This window comes from Musca domestica, unplaced genomic scaffold (genome assembly GCF_030504385.1).
Source record: "Musca domestica strain aabys unplaced genomic scaffold, Musca_domestica.polishedcontigs.V.1.1 17, whole genome shotgun sequence".
NCBI lineage: Eukaryota > Metazoa > Arthropoda > Insecta > Diptera > Muscidae > Musca > Musca domestica.
The window spans coordinates 12,984,885-13,003,739 of record NW_026712230.1 but is presented as its reverse complement, the minus strand read 5'-3'; the positions used below and the strand labels follow the sequence as shown (position 1 = coordinate 13,003,739).

General features: G+C 35.0%; 1 protein-coding gene across 7 annotated transcripts in view; it reads left to right on the top strand.

The window, feature by feature from the left end:
- LOC101892489 (trichohyalin) overlaps positions 1-18,855 on the top strand; it is a 282,665-nt gene that overhangs the window by 248,029 nt on the left and 15,781 nt on the right. For 4 of the 7 annotated variants that reach the window (XM_059120572.1, XM_059120569.1, XM_011293545.3 and 1 more), the window contains 2 exons: positions 8,614-8,655; positions 9,515-9,634. In XM_059120572.1, the coding sequence (XP_058976555.1) occupies positions 8,614-8,655; positions 9,515-9,634 (162 nt within the window). The remainder of the gene's footprint in view (positions 1-8,613; positions 8,656-9,514; positions 9,635-18,855) is intronic. The other 3 variants (XM_059120573.1, XM_059120570.1, XM_059120571.1) reach the window with 2 other exon arrangements.

Below are 18,855 nucleotides of genomic sequence, written 5' to 3'. Positions count from 1 at the left end.
TCACCACTTTCGGCCAAGCGAAGCAACTCTTTAGCTCTTTGGAGTCTATTTTCTTTCTGTTGCGGTGTAAGTTATTGTACTTTTTGGAATTTTAATGGCTTTACCCCGAGCTCATATTTGCCGAATGGAATATTGCGATATGTTCAGCTCACTGTTTTCTTCCGTCCACTTCCTTGACGTTGGGCTACGCTACCAGTATCACGGTAACGAGACACGATTGTACGAGACACAAAAGATTTATTCACATTTAAATGCTGGAGTGCTCCAACGATAGCCACTTGTGGTTTTCCCGCCAAATATAAAGAAATCACACTATCACGCTTGAATTCCATCACGAATAACTTTTTATACGGAAAATTCTCACCAAAATGCTTTTGTACGTTTGTAAACAATATAATGAGCAGTCACAGGAATAATTTTAACAGCTGTCGGACGAATGGCTTAGAAGTGACAGCAGTCTGAAATTGGTTGCAGTTTTTTATCTCACCCTATATATGTCTTTGATCTTTAGCTATGCTCACCCTGTATATGTCTTTGATCTTCTTTGTGCTATGACGTTGTTCAATTGAACGATTCATTGAGAGGAGCCACTGAATTAATTCGGCCATAGTTGTTAAAAGCGAAACGAAAAAGAACTGAAGGTTGCAACAGATCAAAGTTTAAATAGTGACTTCTGCGTGAAAATACAACAATGTTGTCATTTTCAGCTGAACGAATCGGGAAATACGACACTCCTGTTATATACTTGTGGCAACAGTGTTGTAATTTAACGCCAAAGTCACTAGTTAAGCTTTGAATTGTTTTAGCCTTGATATCTATCCCTAGACGGCATACAGCTAGACTTCGGGCTATGTCGAATTTGTGCACTTGAAATAACAAATTTATGAATGTATCACTCTTCAAAACAATCGAACATTGATTGGACTTTTTGTCATCTTTGATTAATCAATTATTTAATCATCCTCATTTATTTAACAAGGTTCCATCACAAGCCAAAATTCCCGAAGAAATATACATTCAATTCAAAAATAAATCGTTTAAATCATTAAATGCACATTCAAGCAACCTGATTCTGCCTTACATGTGACAAAATATCCTCATTTAGTGGAATCGCAAAACATTCGGCACTAAATCGCCAAGTTAAATGTTTAAAACATAAAATTGCACCGGCAATCATATATTTTGTGCACATTTCTAGAGTCTTTCACAATTCTGGCAAAATCAGTGTAATAAAAAACGCCAAAAGTTATTTTGTTCGAGTAATTGGAATATTATACAATGAAAACTGTTAGAATTGTACGTTTATAGTTTATCGAATTAGGTGAACTCAGTCCATCTCAAATACGGCAAAAAAAAGTCCTCATTGAGGAGCTTAACTCGGCAAAAAGTTCTAATGTAAACATGCTATAAAAGACCAAATCAAAAATCTTCGAAACATTTTTGGGTTAAGAACTTCAAAAAAGTCATACATATAAACGTGATACTTTAAAATCACCTCCCACATCTCTGCTGTGGTTCAATATGTTTCTGGAAATTTCGTATCGTTGCTAGTGAGCTTCCACTATTCCATCATCGGGATATACAACACGAATTTTTGCTGCCTATCCTCCGCCGACTCTGCTCTCATTACAGCGATTGTCTTTGCTATCTTTTGGAGTTCCGCCCTTTGGTGAGGTAGACTTGGTAACAGCCACCAAATATATTGTCGCTCGCAAGTTTATCGACTGTTCGCTGATTATCACAACCGATTTTCCTTCATCCCTGCTCACAAGTCGTTCCCTTGCTCTTGTTTCTCGGCGTTTCTGACCGATTCCTTTCCAGCAGGCTGTTGTCCTTGGGACGACATCATTCTCAATTATTTCAATTCAATTCAAATTTATTGAAGTGATGAAAGAAATGCTTAAAACTATAGTGTTTTGTTTTAATGACTAAAGCGTAATTTTCTGGCTTTACTAAAATTTATTAATTAGTCTTTAATAAAACTAAGTGTGTATATCGTGCTTGCTCCCGGCACTACAAGACGTCATTCTCTTTATAGTCTGTTGCATGGTAGAAGAATATAGGTAGACGCGTCGACACAGCTGATGGGACAATGAACTGTCAAACCAATTTTGGAATTGAAAATGTTGAATGAAAAATTATTTAAATTTGTAAAAATTGTTGAAAAACGCGAATTATAATAGCCTCAGAATGACGTAGTATAAGAAAACATATAAAAATCTACTTATATTTGAAAAAATATTTAAATTTTTTTGACACATCAATGCTCCCAAGCGTTGATGCATCTACCTGTATTCTTCTGCCAGGGTCTGTTGTGTCTTTTAAAACAGCAAATAACATTTGCGTCAGCTCGTGCTTTAACTGCTTTCTTTGTCCGAAACGATCTTTTGTCCGAAACGACTCAAGGTCTACTCGGATAAAGACGGCCACCATTTTTTGAGAAGAATAGGGCTTCTACAGAACAAAATGAACGGTGGGATTTTCTGTATATTTAATATCTCATCTTTACGTCCTCTCATGCCCGTTTAAGTATAGCTTTCAATCCGTCTGCAGATATTTCGACTTTTTAAAAGTTCAAATATTTGAACAGTAGAGCTATTGAGGAGCTGAATAAAACGGCTTGTGGACCGTTGAAAAGAAGTTTGATTTATTCAACATCTTCAAGCAATTTTGGGTTCTGTGTCCTAGCTTCCTTCAACTCTCTAAGTTTGGTAAAAGTTTCGAGTAAGTAGCTCAATGAAACCGCCTTAGGACTATTGGAACGGATCTTTAGCTTATTGGACTTTTTCATTCCGCAAACTATCTACACTATATCTAAATATAAGAGAAAACTGTCTAAGTAATAACACCCAGATAGCTCCTCCATCTTTCTAGCCGATCTCTCTTAAAGGTCCCACCACCTCCCGACTGTATCCTCTTCAAGAGGCAGCTTCATCTTACGGACCCTGAGTACCTTATTCTTCCAGCGTTTTATGCGTACATTATTTTCTGCCTACCTTTTGCTAGCTGCACTATTTCCAGTTTGCAACTTTTTCTTATAGGCCTTGGCCTGAAAATCACTCACTTCCTATTTCTTTCGTTCACACGAGAGTGGAACATCTTGCTTCTTTTTCCTCTTCGATTCTTCAGTGATTGATACCTAACCTTTTATGGCTCCATGATTTGTTATTTGGTTAGTCTACCATAATTTTTTTATTTTACTTTGATAATAGGATCTTCCTCTACACCTCTTTCGTCTTTGCTGGAATTTTTGACTAGTTTCACAGTGAACTCTTCACGTTCTGTTTCAGCTACTCTAAGGGCTTTCTCCGAAGAAGCCAAACCCCGCAAAAGTAGTTTAACTTCCTTCTCCATGGATTTTACCATGTGCTTGGATTGAATTCTCGCTGCATGCGATCTCAACTCAGTAGCCACCAATTTCGACATGAGTTCCTGCATCTGATTGTGTAGGACACGGCGTTTGCTTTCATTCTCATCATCTTTTAACTTTAGGTGTTGTTTAACCAAGGCGATCAATAACTGCATCCCTTTCTCTAAGGCCAACTTTGGTGTCTACAGCAAACTTTAAGCAACATTCAAGTTTTATGTTTGTTGCTCGTAGTTCCGCCATTTCTTTGTCTCGTTGAACCTGGAGGTTTAACAACTGATCCATTTCTCTACGACGCATATTAGCATCTACAGCCACCTTCAGGCAACATTCATGCTTTACGTTTGTTTCCCGTAGTTCCGCCATTTCACGGAACTTCTTCTAATAACTAAGCAAATTTATAAGACACGGCTATTTTTTTTTTTCACATCTTAAACTGTCCCCCGTTCATGATTCAAAGCATCACCAATTTCCATCACTAAAGCCTCGTTCAGGGACAGTAACATCGGATGCCTTAAATTGCACATTAGGCGGTTGCTGAGACAATTTGTGTCTGTCTAGACAGAAGCAGCTGGTGTCATAGAAAAGAATTTTTAATACTTTGTCATCGTGTGCCTAACTCCTGTACATGATTCCTTTCTTCGTTAGTGGCGGCTATTTCACCGATTCGTCCTCCTGGGAATTTGGACTTATGGCCTCACCGCTTCTGCCTGAAGATTTCACATATGAGATCTTCACCACCATCACAGTTTTCTGTGCTGAAGTCTCTTTTTGACTCAGCTGATGATTTACTTTGTAGGGGAACAAATCCAGCTAAAGTTATAAAAAACAAGTAAGCAAAGGCTACAGTCGAGCGGGGCCGACCGTTGAATACCCTACAACACTATAATAAACGATACAGTTTATATAGGCGAAACCATCAGGTTTCGTTCTCTAATTTTCGAATAATAGCAACTTAAACTAATTTGCTCATTTCCAATTTATTGGTAAATGTTGCACGTAAATGGTCTTCCTAGATCTGGAACCAGTATTTCCCAAAAACCTATAATCTCTCAGAAGTGGCAAAAAATTAACATTTATTATTGGTTTTTGACTGAAACGCATCTATATGAGATACAGACAGTCAGAAGTGCGTCTTTCCTGTATTTGTGAATTCTCCAAAAAGTCACTGGAATGGACATTTTCGTATTTTGTCTATAAAAGTTGGCAAATTATTTCACACAATGAATATTTTTGGATGGCCATCCAAAACTGCTTGGCTTTTGCAATGTCCGGTAACCCCCATTCAAATGTGCGTGAGGATCGGGCGATAATTACGACCTGCTGACAATTTTGCAGTTTTTTGGTCCATTTCAACCCCGATCATCTCCAAAAAGAGTAGGCTACAATTCTGACCCTCATCTTATCCCCATGCGAAATTTCGTAAGGATCGGGCCATAAATGCGATCTGTATATGATATCCTGAAATCCTCACTACTTAGTTTTGTTAGCTGTAGAAATATTACCAAATGTTTAATTCAAAATGAAAATATGCCAAAAATATGACAAAATTGAAAAAATATGAGAAAATTTTACAAAATCAATATTTCATCTTTAGAGAAATATTTTTATGCGATTTTTTAGACGTTTTTTCTTTCCTGCCAAGAGGCCATTCTGAATTAATGAGAACTGTCGAAATCAGTTCAGCCGTTCTCGACATATATGAGATCTTTCAAGCATATCTTTTGATAGACATATATATCGCATATATTTGCTATGTATTCGATTTTTTTGGATCTTAACATCAATCTAAAGATCAGAAGTAACCTTATCATGGCTTTGAGATTTCGCCGTGGTTTAAAATATTCGCGCTTTAATGAAAAATTTTGAATTTTTTCAACACAAAAGATATGGTCTATTTTACGCGCTAAATATTATCCGATGACCACCCAAATTGGTAGGCTTCTTTCCCGCCCTAAACTCTAGCTTCGTGCGAAATTCCGCGTCGATTGGTCTATAATTGCTACCTGTATAGCTACTGCAAAATCCGACATTTTTTCAGTATTTGGTCCATTTCAGCCCCTAAACATTTGGCGATCATCTCCAAAAGAAATAGGGTTCTATTCTGACCTTAACCCCACCTTCGTGCAAAATTTCGTAAGGATCGGGCCATAATTGCGACCTGTAGCGTGATTACAAATTAACAAGGACAGACGGACAGACGGACAGACGGACGGACGGACATACGTAGCTAGATCGACTCAGCTCGGCGAGCTAGGAAGATCCATATATACTTTCCTATGTGGGAAATCAATATTTCGAGGTGTTACATAATTTTTGGCCCAATCAAACTTATAATACCCCCAACACATAGTGTTGTAGGGTATAAAAATGCGGACCAAAATCCGCACCAAACACTGACTCGTTTTGGGTGCATCGGCTTTTCAATTTTTTCGTGTCGTTTTTATGTGTCAACATACTGACGGTGCATATCTTCTTTCAAAATCCGAACGCCATTTTTGCACTCCATTTCCCAGCGTTATTCAAGCGTATGCACAACCATATTCTTTCAGCGGAAGGATCAAACTAATTATATTTGCAATCAGATATAAACAAAGTGCTACCTTTCACGAAATAAGCACTAGTTTAAAAAATGGTTTATTGCGGACCATGTACAAGGTGGCGCAAAAGTAATCTTCCCATGTTTTTTGGCTGTAATTATAAAAAAATTAAAAACTTTGATTCTACTTGTGGATTATTTTTATTTGGACATTTTTTTTTTTTTTTTGCATTAAGTCGAGAATATCATGTCATGTAAATGGCCGCCGCCACAGTTTATTGTCATTTGAGCCCTTTTTATGCCATTTTCCATCACTTTGGCGAAACTTCCAGCGAAAGGTCCTCACATTCTTGACGGATATTGTCTTTAAGAGCTGAAAGCTGAGTCTGGGGCTTGTTGACATAGACCCACAAAAATCAGGCGATCTTGCTGGCCAAAACAGGAGATTAGGCGCTCGGGAAATGCATCCTTCAGCATATCGATTGTGTCAAGCCACATGTTTTCCACCACATGTTTTCCCATCTCATCAAGTTGCGGCAAAAAGATCTCGTTGATCATTGCTCTGTGGTAACCCTTTTCCGCGACGTCTTCGAAAACTTTCCAGCAAAAACTGCCCACCATACAGTGACTTTGAGTGGGTATAATGGCTCTTCGTGGTTTATTCGCGGATTTTCAGAGCCCCAGAAGCGTAAATTTGTTTATTTACTTACCCCCTAAGATTATTTTTGATGAAAAATCATCTTCTTCTTTGTGGTGATTAAGGATGGCTTGAGCGTGTGTTAGACGTGGTTGGCGGTCAGCAGCTAACAGCTGATGCATCATCTGAACTTTATACGGAAACATCTTCAAATTTTGTGCCAAAATTCGGTTGACTGATATCCATTTGCGTGGCGTGTCGTTTGATCGATGTCGACGGCGCTTCCTTGACATCCTCGGCAACAGCAGCAATTTTCTGGCAGAACGGATAACGTGGTACACCCCACGCCCGGAAGCTTCTTTTGTTGTGCCAGTCTCTTCGGGGCGAGTGGCTAAACTCGCAGTGTTTCAGCAGTAGGCATTGGACGGCCAGGAAATCTGCGATCTGTTCGAATTGATTTGTAGGTTAGATTTGTTCGAGAATAAGTTTAGAACATTTGGCGCGAATTATGTCCTTCAACCGGCCAATGAAACCGTCAGTCGCTGCCCGAATGTTGCTCTGCGGTATTTTGGCCCATTCCCGGCGAAGCGCTTGCTTGAGGTGATCGACACTTTGGTATTTTTTGGTGTCAACCTTGCTTTCCAAAGTACTCCAGACACAATAGTCCAACGGATTGGTACCCGGAGATTTTGGTGGCCATTGTGTGCTGGAAATGAAGCGAGGAACCTCAAGGCTTTAATACACCCTCCAGAATATTTTCGCGATAATATTCGGTATTTATTCTGATGCCACCATGGGCGGCGTTTGAGTTCTGGTGGCCTACCGAAAGTGCACATTTCCTGCTGACCTCTTTGGCTAGTAAACACCATAATTTTGTTTGTTTACAAACTACTATACAACGAATGTTTTCTCATCGGAGAAAACCAAATTCGGCTGTTCAGCACTTTCGGCCAAGCGAACAACACTTTACCTCGTTTGAGTCTATTTTCTTTCTGTTGTGGTGTAAGTTTTGCACTTTTTGAAATTTCAATGGCTTTATCCCGAGCTCATTTTTCAATATTTGCCGAATAAAATATTGCGATATATTCAACTCACAAGCTATTTTTGGCCACTGCGACGTGGGTTTCGATCAAGTCGCTTCTTTACTTTTCGAACATTTTCTGTTTATGTTGCTGTTTTCTTCCGTCCACTTTCTTGGCGTCGGGCTACACTACCAGTATCACGGTAACGAGACGCGATGGTGCGAGACATAAAAGATTTATTCACATTTAAATGCTAAAGTGTTCGATAGCGATAACCACTTGTGGTTTTCGAGCCAAATATAAAGAAATCATACTATCACGCTTGAATTCCATCACGAATAACTTTTGTTCTGGAAAATTCTCACCAAAATGTTTTTGTACGCTTGTAAACAATATAATGAGCTGTCACTGGAATAATTGTCGGATGAGTGGCTTAGAAATGGCAGCAGTCTAAAGTTGGTTGCAGTTTTTTCATCTCACCCTGTATTTCGCGTTTTGGAGCAGTGTAGCGTAACATTGTTTATTAACATGTGTTTACAACAACAATTGCAAAACAGAACTGACATTAGGAGCCAATCGTAAAATTAGTAGCATTTTCTGATAGGAGGACTTTTGTATTGCCACCACCTTGTATTGCGCAGTACGGGCAGTGCAATGTTGCATATCCGAAAATCCATTCTTTCCGAAGGCCAAAAGCTCATAAATTTAAGTTAAACCAAAAAGTAAAAAAAAAAATTGAAAGATTTGAACTGCTAAAAATATTTTGAGGAGGTCTTGTAGTTCGCAAGAATCTATTCTAATGGCGAAAGGCTTATTGAAAAAATTATATCCGTATTTAACCAATTTTCTTTGAATATCTCTGGACATTCTTCAAAGGAAAATTTTTTTTTTCAACAGAAATCAGCAAAAACTTGTTTTCTTTTTCAAAATTTTGCTCTTAACTGTATTACAATAAAACCTTCAACATCACTCATATTACTATCATCATGAGTTATCTGATATTACTGAAACTTAATAACATTTTACAAATATCAAACACTAATTCCAGTCGGTACAAAAATTAATGTATGAATCTGGACAAATATCATCGGTAAGTGGCTGCTTGTAGAAATATAGAGGCGATTGCTATAGTTGTTTTGTTACAAAAAAAATATGCGCAAAAAAGAAAATGCTAAATTTCTTATCATTTGTTTTGTTTTTTTTTTTTTCTTCAAACAAAAACCAAAAAAAAAAAAACAAACTTCGAACATGTTCATCAATCACAACAATGCCAAAAAAAAAAATATAGTCAAAATAAATACTTCAAACTTTTCTCAAACTCACACGCAACTTCATACATACCTAAAGAACTTCTTGCAACAAATTACATGCATACATATTCGAATGTTCGTTCATTTAGAAAGCAAAAAAATATATATAAAATAAATCTAATCGAGTAGAGATCAATTAACATATGTATGTAGCACATGACATTTTACAACAACACCTGAATATTGTTATCAACAATTCAAAAAAAAAAAAAACAGAGCGGCGAGTTTGGCATGATTTTTCAATTGGATAAGGCAGGCGTTCCTTGGTGAATAAACTAATTGGTCCCATAGCAAACTCGCTTTCATCAACATCATCACTCATACATCCATCAACTAATAACTAATCAATCATCAAATTCGACGTGTAATCATCAGCATAATCATCTTTTTTAAAGCATCACCATAATAATCACCAGTCATCTGCATAAATTTTCTAATAAAGTTTTGTTTTCCTGCTGGATTTATTTCGCCTTTTTCACTTAACTGGATTATTGCAAAAATACCAACAAATTACATGTTTTAAATTGTGTACTGAATAATGTTATTTTTACCAATATTTACTTTACAATCATCATCTAATCCAACAACAACAACAACAACACCGAAAACCAACAACTAATGAAAATGTCCACAATTAAGCAGACAACGTTTGGCCGCACAACACTAACCACTTCCCAAGAACTGGAACGGGCCACAGAGCGGGCCGACAAAGCGGCAGCCGAACTCAGGCGTACCCAGGCCGAGCTGAGAGTCACTCAGGTATATTCAGCGTTTTTTACTTTAACAAAAATTTGTCAAAAAGCGAAAAACTTTTATCTATTCCACAAACTTTTTTCACATTTGTTTTTGTACTCTTATTTGTGTGTATTTTCTTGAGTTTGTTTCCTTATTCCCATAATTCAATATCATATCCAATATATGTTTTGGGTTTCTTTCACAATTTTCTTTTAAAATATTAATAATATTATATAAAATATATGTATTTCAAATAAAACTAATATTAAAAACCAAATATAAATTAGAATACATCAAAAACTGTGAGTTTGTTGCAGAATGTCGAAGGGAAATTGAGACGAAAGAAAAAATTAAATTTGTATTAGCTAAAGCAATTCTGTAAAAAGAAGTCCTGAATGTGATGATTTCGATTCAAAGAAGTTGTCATGAAACAGAAACCTAGTCTCATCGTAAATTTAACTGCAGAACTTAGGGAAAAATAAAAAAGACTTGTACAAACACAATTATATTCCAAAAACAGAGAATTTTAAACTATCATGTGACTCTGCCAAAGCACCTGAACTGTATGGTCTTCTATAAATGTACCCTGCTATAAAACATGTAGACCAAACATTTAATTTCCCCACAATATAAGATAAACTAGTACAAAAGAAGTTAAGTTCGGCCGGGCCGAACTTTTAATACACCCCACCATTTGAAAGGAACTTGAAAATGTTTAAAAAAAATCCGAAAACTACCACTTAATTTGAAAAACGCTACATTAGGACTATACGAAGACGTGGACCCGTATACCAAAATTTTTATCATAGGCTGTTACATCCATTACGAACTTCAAATACGAAATTTGAAATAATTCCAATAAATAATGTCACTGAAATCATGAAAATACCGAATATCGGAAGGTACCGTTCAGTTCTCGTATAGCCACCATATAACGGTACCTCCCAATATTCGGTATTTTGATGATCTTAGCGTAATTATTCACCGGAATTCTTTTAAAATTGGTATTTGATGTAAGCAATGGATGCTACATCCTATGACAGAAAATTGTCTGTGCCGGTTCACGTCTTCGTATAGCCCCTAAATAAACATGTCTCCCGATATTTGGTATGTGGATGATTTTAGCGACATTATTCACCGGAATTGTTTCAAATTTGGTATTTGAAATTCGTAATGGATACTACGGCCTATTACAAAAAAATGTCTGTGCAGGTCCACGTCTTCTTATAGCCCCCATATAACGGTACCTCCCGATTTTCGGTATTTTGATGATTTTAGCGACATTTAAATTCAATTCCGGTGAATGAATTTCTTCAAATTTGGTATTTGAAGTTCGTAACGGATACTACAGCCTAAGACAGAAAATTGTCTGTACCGGTCCACGTCTTCGTATAGCCCCCATATAACGGTACAACCCGATATTCGGTATTTTAATGATTTTAGGGACATTTTCACCAGAATTGTTTCAAATTTGGTATTTGAAGTTCGTAACGGATACTACAGCCTAAGACAGAAAATTGTCTGTACCGGTTCACGTCTTCGTATAGCCCCCATATAACGGTACATCCCGATATTCGGTATTTTAATGATTTTAGCTACATTTTTACCGATTTTTTTTTAAATTTCGCATTTGAATATTGTAATGGCTTATGACAAATATTACCTATGCGGGTGTATTTCATCCTATAGACCCTAATAAAACAGATACATTGTTCCACACCACTTTGAAATAATGGCGCTTTTAGCCCTCTCTGTGCTTTATATACGGCCACCAAGGACGCTCAACCAAACTTTCCCTCTTTTCCCAAAATTTCCCTGACATTTATTATTTACCTTTATCAGGTATCCTACCTACCCACTATTATCCCCAGTGTTGTATTTTTGCAACACGTCTCTCATGTTGTACAATAAACAACTTGAAACTTGGCATCACTTTTTAAAATTTTGCCGGCCGCCCTGCGTATCCATTTCTCTTTTTTGGCTAGCGTTCAGCACGTTCGGTGCATTATATTGCACATTATAAAAAATTTATAATGGGGATGAACGCAACAACATTCTGCATTTTTAAGATGTTAACAGAATTTTTAACGGATTTTATTGTTTTTGAAAATTGCCAAATTCGTTCCAAATGGTGCAGGATATTCAAAGTTCGGCCTGGCCGAATTTACAGGTTTTTCACTTGTTTCATGTGAGTTCACCACATTTAGATCCTTATTATCCTGTGAAATTTGATCTATGAAGTAAAGGATTGCATTTCTTTCGTCTTAAATTACAATATTTTACTCGACGTTCTACATCAAACATTATGTGTATCTATTTAAAACAATTACTCTGCAATTAAATTATCTATGTGAAGCCATTGGCATTTTTTATGAATTGTGTTATATTTTATTGTTTAATTTATTTTAAGTGGTGTTTAAATGATTTAAGTAACTATCATTGGAATGATATTCGAATAATCAATGCAACTTTCAATCAAAAAAAAAAAATGCATTAGTAAAACGTATTTTATTTTTATTCAGAACATAACTGCTTCTCTTTGTTTTTTTCTTTAATTTATCAAGCATAATACGTGTATTCATATATTTATAAATAAAAATAAATGTATGTGTAATTAATTTATGAAATCAATCAACACTCTAAAGAAACCTACATAATTAAAACGGAATAACATAACATAACATTAAACACCACTCAAGCAAAACAAATACATAAATAATTTCAGAAGAAAGTTTAAATGAATTCATGAAAACATAATAATACAATATACTTATATTTATACAAATACATATTTACAAATAAGTAGCAGCTTCTGTCAAAGATCAGCTAGACTCATTAATGTACATAAACATTAAAATTAATTTAAAAAAATTTTAACATGGAATCTAGTTGGACAATTGCTTACCAAAAAATAATTCCCATTACATACAGAGTGAGATGAACAAACTACTGCTGTCATTTCTAAGCCATTCGTCCGACAGCTTTTAAAATTATTCCGGCGACAGCTCATTATATTGTTTACCAACGTACAAAAGCATTTTGGTGAAAATTTTCCAGTACAAAAGTTATTCGTAATAGAATTCAAGCGTGATAGTGTGATTTCCTTATGTTTGCCTGGAAAACCACAAGTAGCTATCGTTAGAGCACTCTAGCATTTAAATGTGAATAAATCTTTTGTGTCTCGTACCATCGCTCATTACCGTGGTACTGGTAGCGGAAGTGGGCGGAAGAAAACAGCAACATCAGCAGAAATGTTTCGAACAGTAAAGAAGCAACTTGATCAAAAACCGCGTCACAGTCGCCGAAAAATGGCTACTGAGCTGAACATATCGCAATATTCCATTCGGCAAATATTAAAAAATGAGCTCAAGATAAAGCCATTGAAATTCCAAAAAGTGCAAGAACAACAGAAAGAAAGGAGACTCAAAAGGGCTAAAGAGTTGCTCCGCTTGGCCGAAAGTGGTGAACTGGCGAATTTGCTTGTGCACCTTCGGTTGGCCACTAGAACTCAAGCGCCGGCCATGGTGGTGGTGTTGGCCGCCATAACAGCCGATGGTCGCTCCCCGCTCGTGTTAATCGACCGTGGCATCAGAATAAATGCGAATATTATAGCGAAAATATTCTGGAGGTTGTATTAAAGCCTTGGGCACGCAAACATTTTGGCCACAGATCTTGGACATTCCAACAGGACTCAGCACGCGCCACCCAAGAATGGTTACAAAATCAGGTTCCTCGCTTCATTTCCAGCGCACAATGGCCACCAAAATCTCTGGATACCAATCCATTGTGTCTGAAGCAAGGTTGGCACTAAAATATACCAAAGTGTCGATTACCTCACGCAAGCGCTTCGCCGGGAATGGGCCACAATACCGCAGAGCAACATTCGGGCAGCGTGTGACGGTTTCATTGGCTGTTTGAAGGCCATAATTCGTGCCAAAGGTGACCAATTCGACATTTTTTGCTTTCATGCAATAAAATTAAAAAGAAAATGTAAAAATTATGGCGTTTGACTTTGTTGCAGTTTTTTATCTCACCCTGTATGTGTATGTATGCTAAACACCACAAGTTTTAGTACATTTTAAAATAACTTTAAATGCAAATATATTAAATTTTGCCTAAAATAAAAATATATAAAATTGAGTGGATTCCATTGTTACATTTTTATAAGTATAATAAATTAATGTAAAAACTAATTCCGAAATATTTAATATTGCAAAATGTCATAATTCTTTGACGCTAGTAGTAATATTTTTAAATAGAATATTTATTGTTCAATGAATTTGTTATTGACTTGTTTTCGATTTGTGTTTCAAGTAAACCCCAATTTGACATAAGCTGTTGCAAATAATATTAACAAATATATACTACAAAAAGAAACTCAATAAAATACAATTTTATTATATTTTCTCTTACACTCACTTCCCAGTTTTTCGTTAAGTTTTCCTTATTGTGTAATGTTATGTACAAAAATCATTTCGATTATTTTTTTTTTTTTATTTTTAATTTATATGAAAAAATCATATTTTTTAGTTTTTGTATATTTACTATATTTTCACAAATACTTTACAAAACTAATTGTCGAAATGTATCCAAACATTAAACAACAATTTACCAACAAATATCAACTGTCAAACTCAAATTCGTACCTATCGTATCTATCGTTCGTTATGCTTGCCTCTCTCTCTCTCTGCCACATTCATTGTATCAAAACCTAGGGCGAAACCGATAAACGTTTTGTGAGTAATTGCTTCCAATGCGAATTAAAAAAAAAAAAAACAAACTTAACAGCAAATTTAAAAATTATTTTTCTTTTTTCGAAAAAAAAAGAAAAAATTTATGCAACTTAAAATTTTCCTTAAAAAATGTTAACAAAATGAAATCTTTTTGAGTTGTAAAAAATTAAAACAAAAAACTATTATATATATGTTCATTATGAAATGAAATCTACCAAAATCCTTGTTAAATAAATTTGACAAATCATAACCACCACTATCGCAACCATTAACAAATTTCGTTTAATGTCATAGAGAACATATTTGCGATATTCTGGCATTAATCATGTTTTCGTTCGTTCGTTTGTTGTTCCAAAACTAACCAAAAAAATCAACCAATCAAATCAATGTCATTCATGTTAATTTTCGTATTTGTCATTGCATTCGAAAAAAAAAATCCGAAAAAATACCTCCAATTTGTTCGATATTCGTGTGATTAACAATCATCAAATTCGACGTTCTGCTTCATAACCTAACATTTCTATTTCTCTGTCACCATTTTTCTTGTATCATAAAATATGGTAACTCTCGATTTCGCTGTTGTCGTTTGTTTGTTGTCGTTTAGAAACATGAGAATCACCATTGTGTAAAAAGGATAAGTGTTAGTTAATCCTTTAATTGAAACGCCCAATATATGTCTGTCTATTTTCTCTCTCTATCTCTGTATATTGTCCATGTAATAAAAAAACCCTCAGTGATACATTGCGATCAAATATACAAATATTTGTATATTTTTGTATGTATTTGTAATAGATATTATATAGCTCCCGCCTCCCCGCCCCCAATCACTTGAACTATACATTGATCTTTGGAATAATAAAGTAGACAAATAATGACTTTATAAAACATTAAAGGACAAACAAATAGAACATTAAATGTTTTAAGTTGAAACTCGTAACATCCTTGAATGTATTCATTGAGACATTTAACACGTTAGAGTATCGATAAAGGTGTCTCCTCGTAGGTGTATTATTGATATATTTCAGGCTTGCAATGCTCATTCTGCTTGACCGTAATTATGGACCAAGTACAAGGTTAAACTTCCAAGCCAGCTCACTACCAAGTTTAATGCCAAAATGCATTATTGTAATTGAAATCACAGAGCAAAAGATAAATAGGCAACAAAGTGTACACAAATTTTGACGTCACATCTGAGACCAAATCACCGCAATCGAAATCGAGTACAAAACTTATTTTGAAACTCTCGTACGCTTCCAATTTCTTATTACCAATGTTAACAGCAATATAGATAAAAAGTAGTAGACAAAAAAACACTGTCGAATGCGGGATCCAAAAATTTACAGCGATCGATATGTTTCTCTATACGAAAAATTTGAAGGAACACCTTGTTATTGCGTCATGTCCGTAATGATACAATGAACGTGCTATTCGTTATTTCATGTCACGTGTCACCGATAAAGCAACAGCCACAAAGAGACAACTTTATCCATACTGAACGTACCCTTGCGATTGTTGTTTTATCGATATCATAAAACAGAAAATAACGGATTGGGCGTTTATTGTGATAGGGCTAAACCTTTTACGCGTCAATCATAGGGTAAGTGTACCAGTAGTCGGCACTTTTAGGATTTTCGCGTTTTTATTCGCGCACCATTCTGAGTGGAACTTTTCAATCATTACAAAGTTAATTTATACAGATTCGAAATTTTGAATAGTTTTTGCAATAATAAATAAAGTTTTAATAACTTTTTATTAAATTTCATAGATTTGTAGTTTTATTAAAACAATGCTTTTTTGCCAGTAGTCGGCACCACTTGCCAATTGTCGGTATGACATGTTCCAACAGTCGACGTACCAATTTTTTTGTAAGAATAGTTAATAATAATAATAAATTAATTCATTAAAATATTTTTGTTTAGTTAAACTGATTCGACGTCTTTATTGTACTTTTCTTAAGAATATGGATTATTGAGGACCTTTACAGACAAAAATTTAATTTTTATTGGAATAAATCATCTTTTCTTAGCGAAATTGTACACAAAGATAGCTGACAATATATTTGAAGTAAACAAAATACATTTACTTACAAAAGTTTCATTTATTTGGGCTTAAAAATAAAAAGTGCCGACTACTGGGACATGCCGAACTTAGGCACACTTACCCTACTACGCAAGATTTATGTTAATTATTCTAATTATTTGCATGTAATCGAAGTATTTTAATATGTTGTATTTTATTATTTAATGTGTATAGCGCCCTGATAATAAAACTCGGGGTTTCGAAACATTGGAATAAAAAATTAATAATTAAAACCTAATAAAAGGTGCAACGCAACGCAATTTTTATTTTTTTACCGGCATTGTTTTAAATTTTGTATTTTAAGTTCGTAATGTGTATGACAAAAAAAAATGACTTAAAAATTCGTATGGTCGTATTGTTAAAAATTTTCAAGTTCCTTCCAACTGGTTATTTTCCTACTTTTTCTATTTTAAATTTGTCTTGTGGTATAATTGTGTAAAGATCTTCAAATACGGCATAGGCAGTGGTACCCCTTACAAAATTCGAATATGAAATTTGCAACAATTCGGGCAAATGATGTCGTTAAAATAAAAAAATGTCGAATATCGGGAGGTACCGTTATATGGGGGCTATACGAAAACGTGAACTGACATGGCCCATTTACAAACTTAGCCCCCCCCCATAAGGGAAAAAAACATGTGCAAAATTTTAGACTTCTATCTCAATTCGTTCGAAAGATGGCGTGATTACAGCAGACAGATCGTCTTAGAATTTAACGCTGATCAAGAATTTTTATACTTTCTAGAATCTATCATGAATATTTCGAGGAGTTACCAACGGAATGACAAAGCTAATATAACCTCCATAGAATGATGGAGGGTATAAAAACTAATTATCATTGCACGATGCCAAACACTTGACCTACCTCATTTTCTTAAAAACAAGTAAAAAAAGCACAAATACCAATTTTTAGACAAATCCGCGAAGAAATGTGGCAAAAATCCTCAAAATACCGAATATGGGGACTATACCAAAACGTGGACGGATATATCTCATTTTCAATACCAACCATCCTAGATACGATATAAATTGTTCTGCTAAATTTTGACGCTCTACGTCAAATAATGTGGGATGTATCGTGATTTCAACAGACAGACGGACATCGTTAAATCGACTTCTAATTTTATGATTATGAATATATACTTTATGGGGTCTACTACGAATATTTCCACCTTTCCAAGGTGGAGGGTATAAAAATATGATTCATCCAGGCCAAAAACCACACCACAAAGCGACGCATTAAGGATGCATTTGTTTCTCGAAAATAACTCGAGGATTTTCCTCACCCTTTTGACAAGTCATCAAGATGGAAATGGACCTCGTCACTGAAGATGATTTCATCAGCATACTCATCATCGTTAATACCTAATTAATGAAAACAAAACAAAAATAATTTCACAATGAAAATGAGTCGTTCACAATTTTTACTAATATCGTACCTTCTACTAGCAAAGAATAACAATTGTTCAAATGTCGAAAAATAACACGAAATTTAAAAATTGCCTTATATTTGGGACTCCCTTTAGTTCCAGTGCAGGGACACAATTACCAATGCGCTATCAGTACTTCTATTGTTACTGATCGAAAAATAGCCGAACAGTCATTTCTCTATTGGCAATATGGTATGTCTTATTTTAGTAACTGTCCTTAAAAATAGATCATAAACTTTAACTCTTCATCTTATTAAAAAAAAAGATCGCGAATCTTATCGTTCGTATTATAGTAAAATATTAAGAAATACTATCATTTAAATTCGTTTGTTTTGCATCTGTCAAGAGCAAAGAAATGCCGTCTTATGGTAGCCTTAAATGCTGTGCATTCTTATGACCTTTTATCTGTAAGGACTTCTTGTGTGTGAAAAAATAATATAGAGCGATAAGTTGCCTTCGAAAGTCTAGTATGATTTGAGAACATTGAATATAAGATAATTGAAAATAATCTCGTCTGTATATCGTCGTACAGTTACATAGGCAACGTCTTGTCGGACAGCAAAAAACAATGCAAGTCTAATGAATTTTTTCGGTTTATTGAAATATTTTTTATAACATTGAATGCAAATACGTATATATAATAATTTCATCCTGAAAGTTAAGAAACTAGGGATAATCCAAAGATCAATGTATGTTATGTAGATCGTATAAATTGAATCCCCGTGTATACACTAACATTGAGATTGTTTGATATACTCCCAAAATCGAGAGTTATATTTCGTTCAATACTTCTTCTTTTTTAACTCTTTCTCTCTGCCTCTCTTGACTCTCACTCTCTGTTTTTGAAACATTTTCTTCTCTTAACACATTTTTTCTTCTCAAATTCTTTTCAACATTTTTCTTATAATTTCTCTTTAAGCACTACTCTCTATCTAAACTTACCACCTCAACTAATACCAATACCACAAAACATTTTTACATTTTCCCACCATTAAAAATAAAA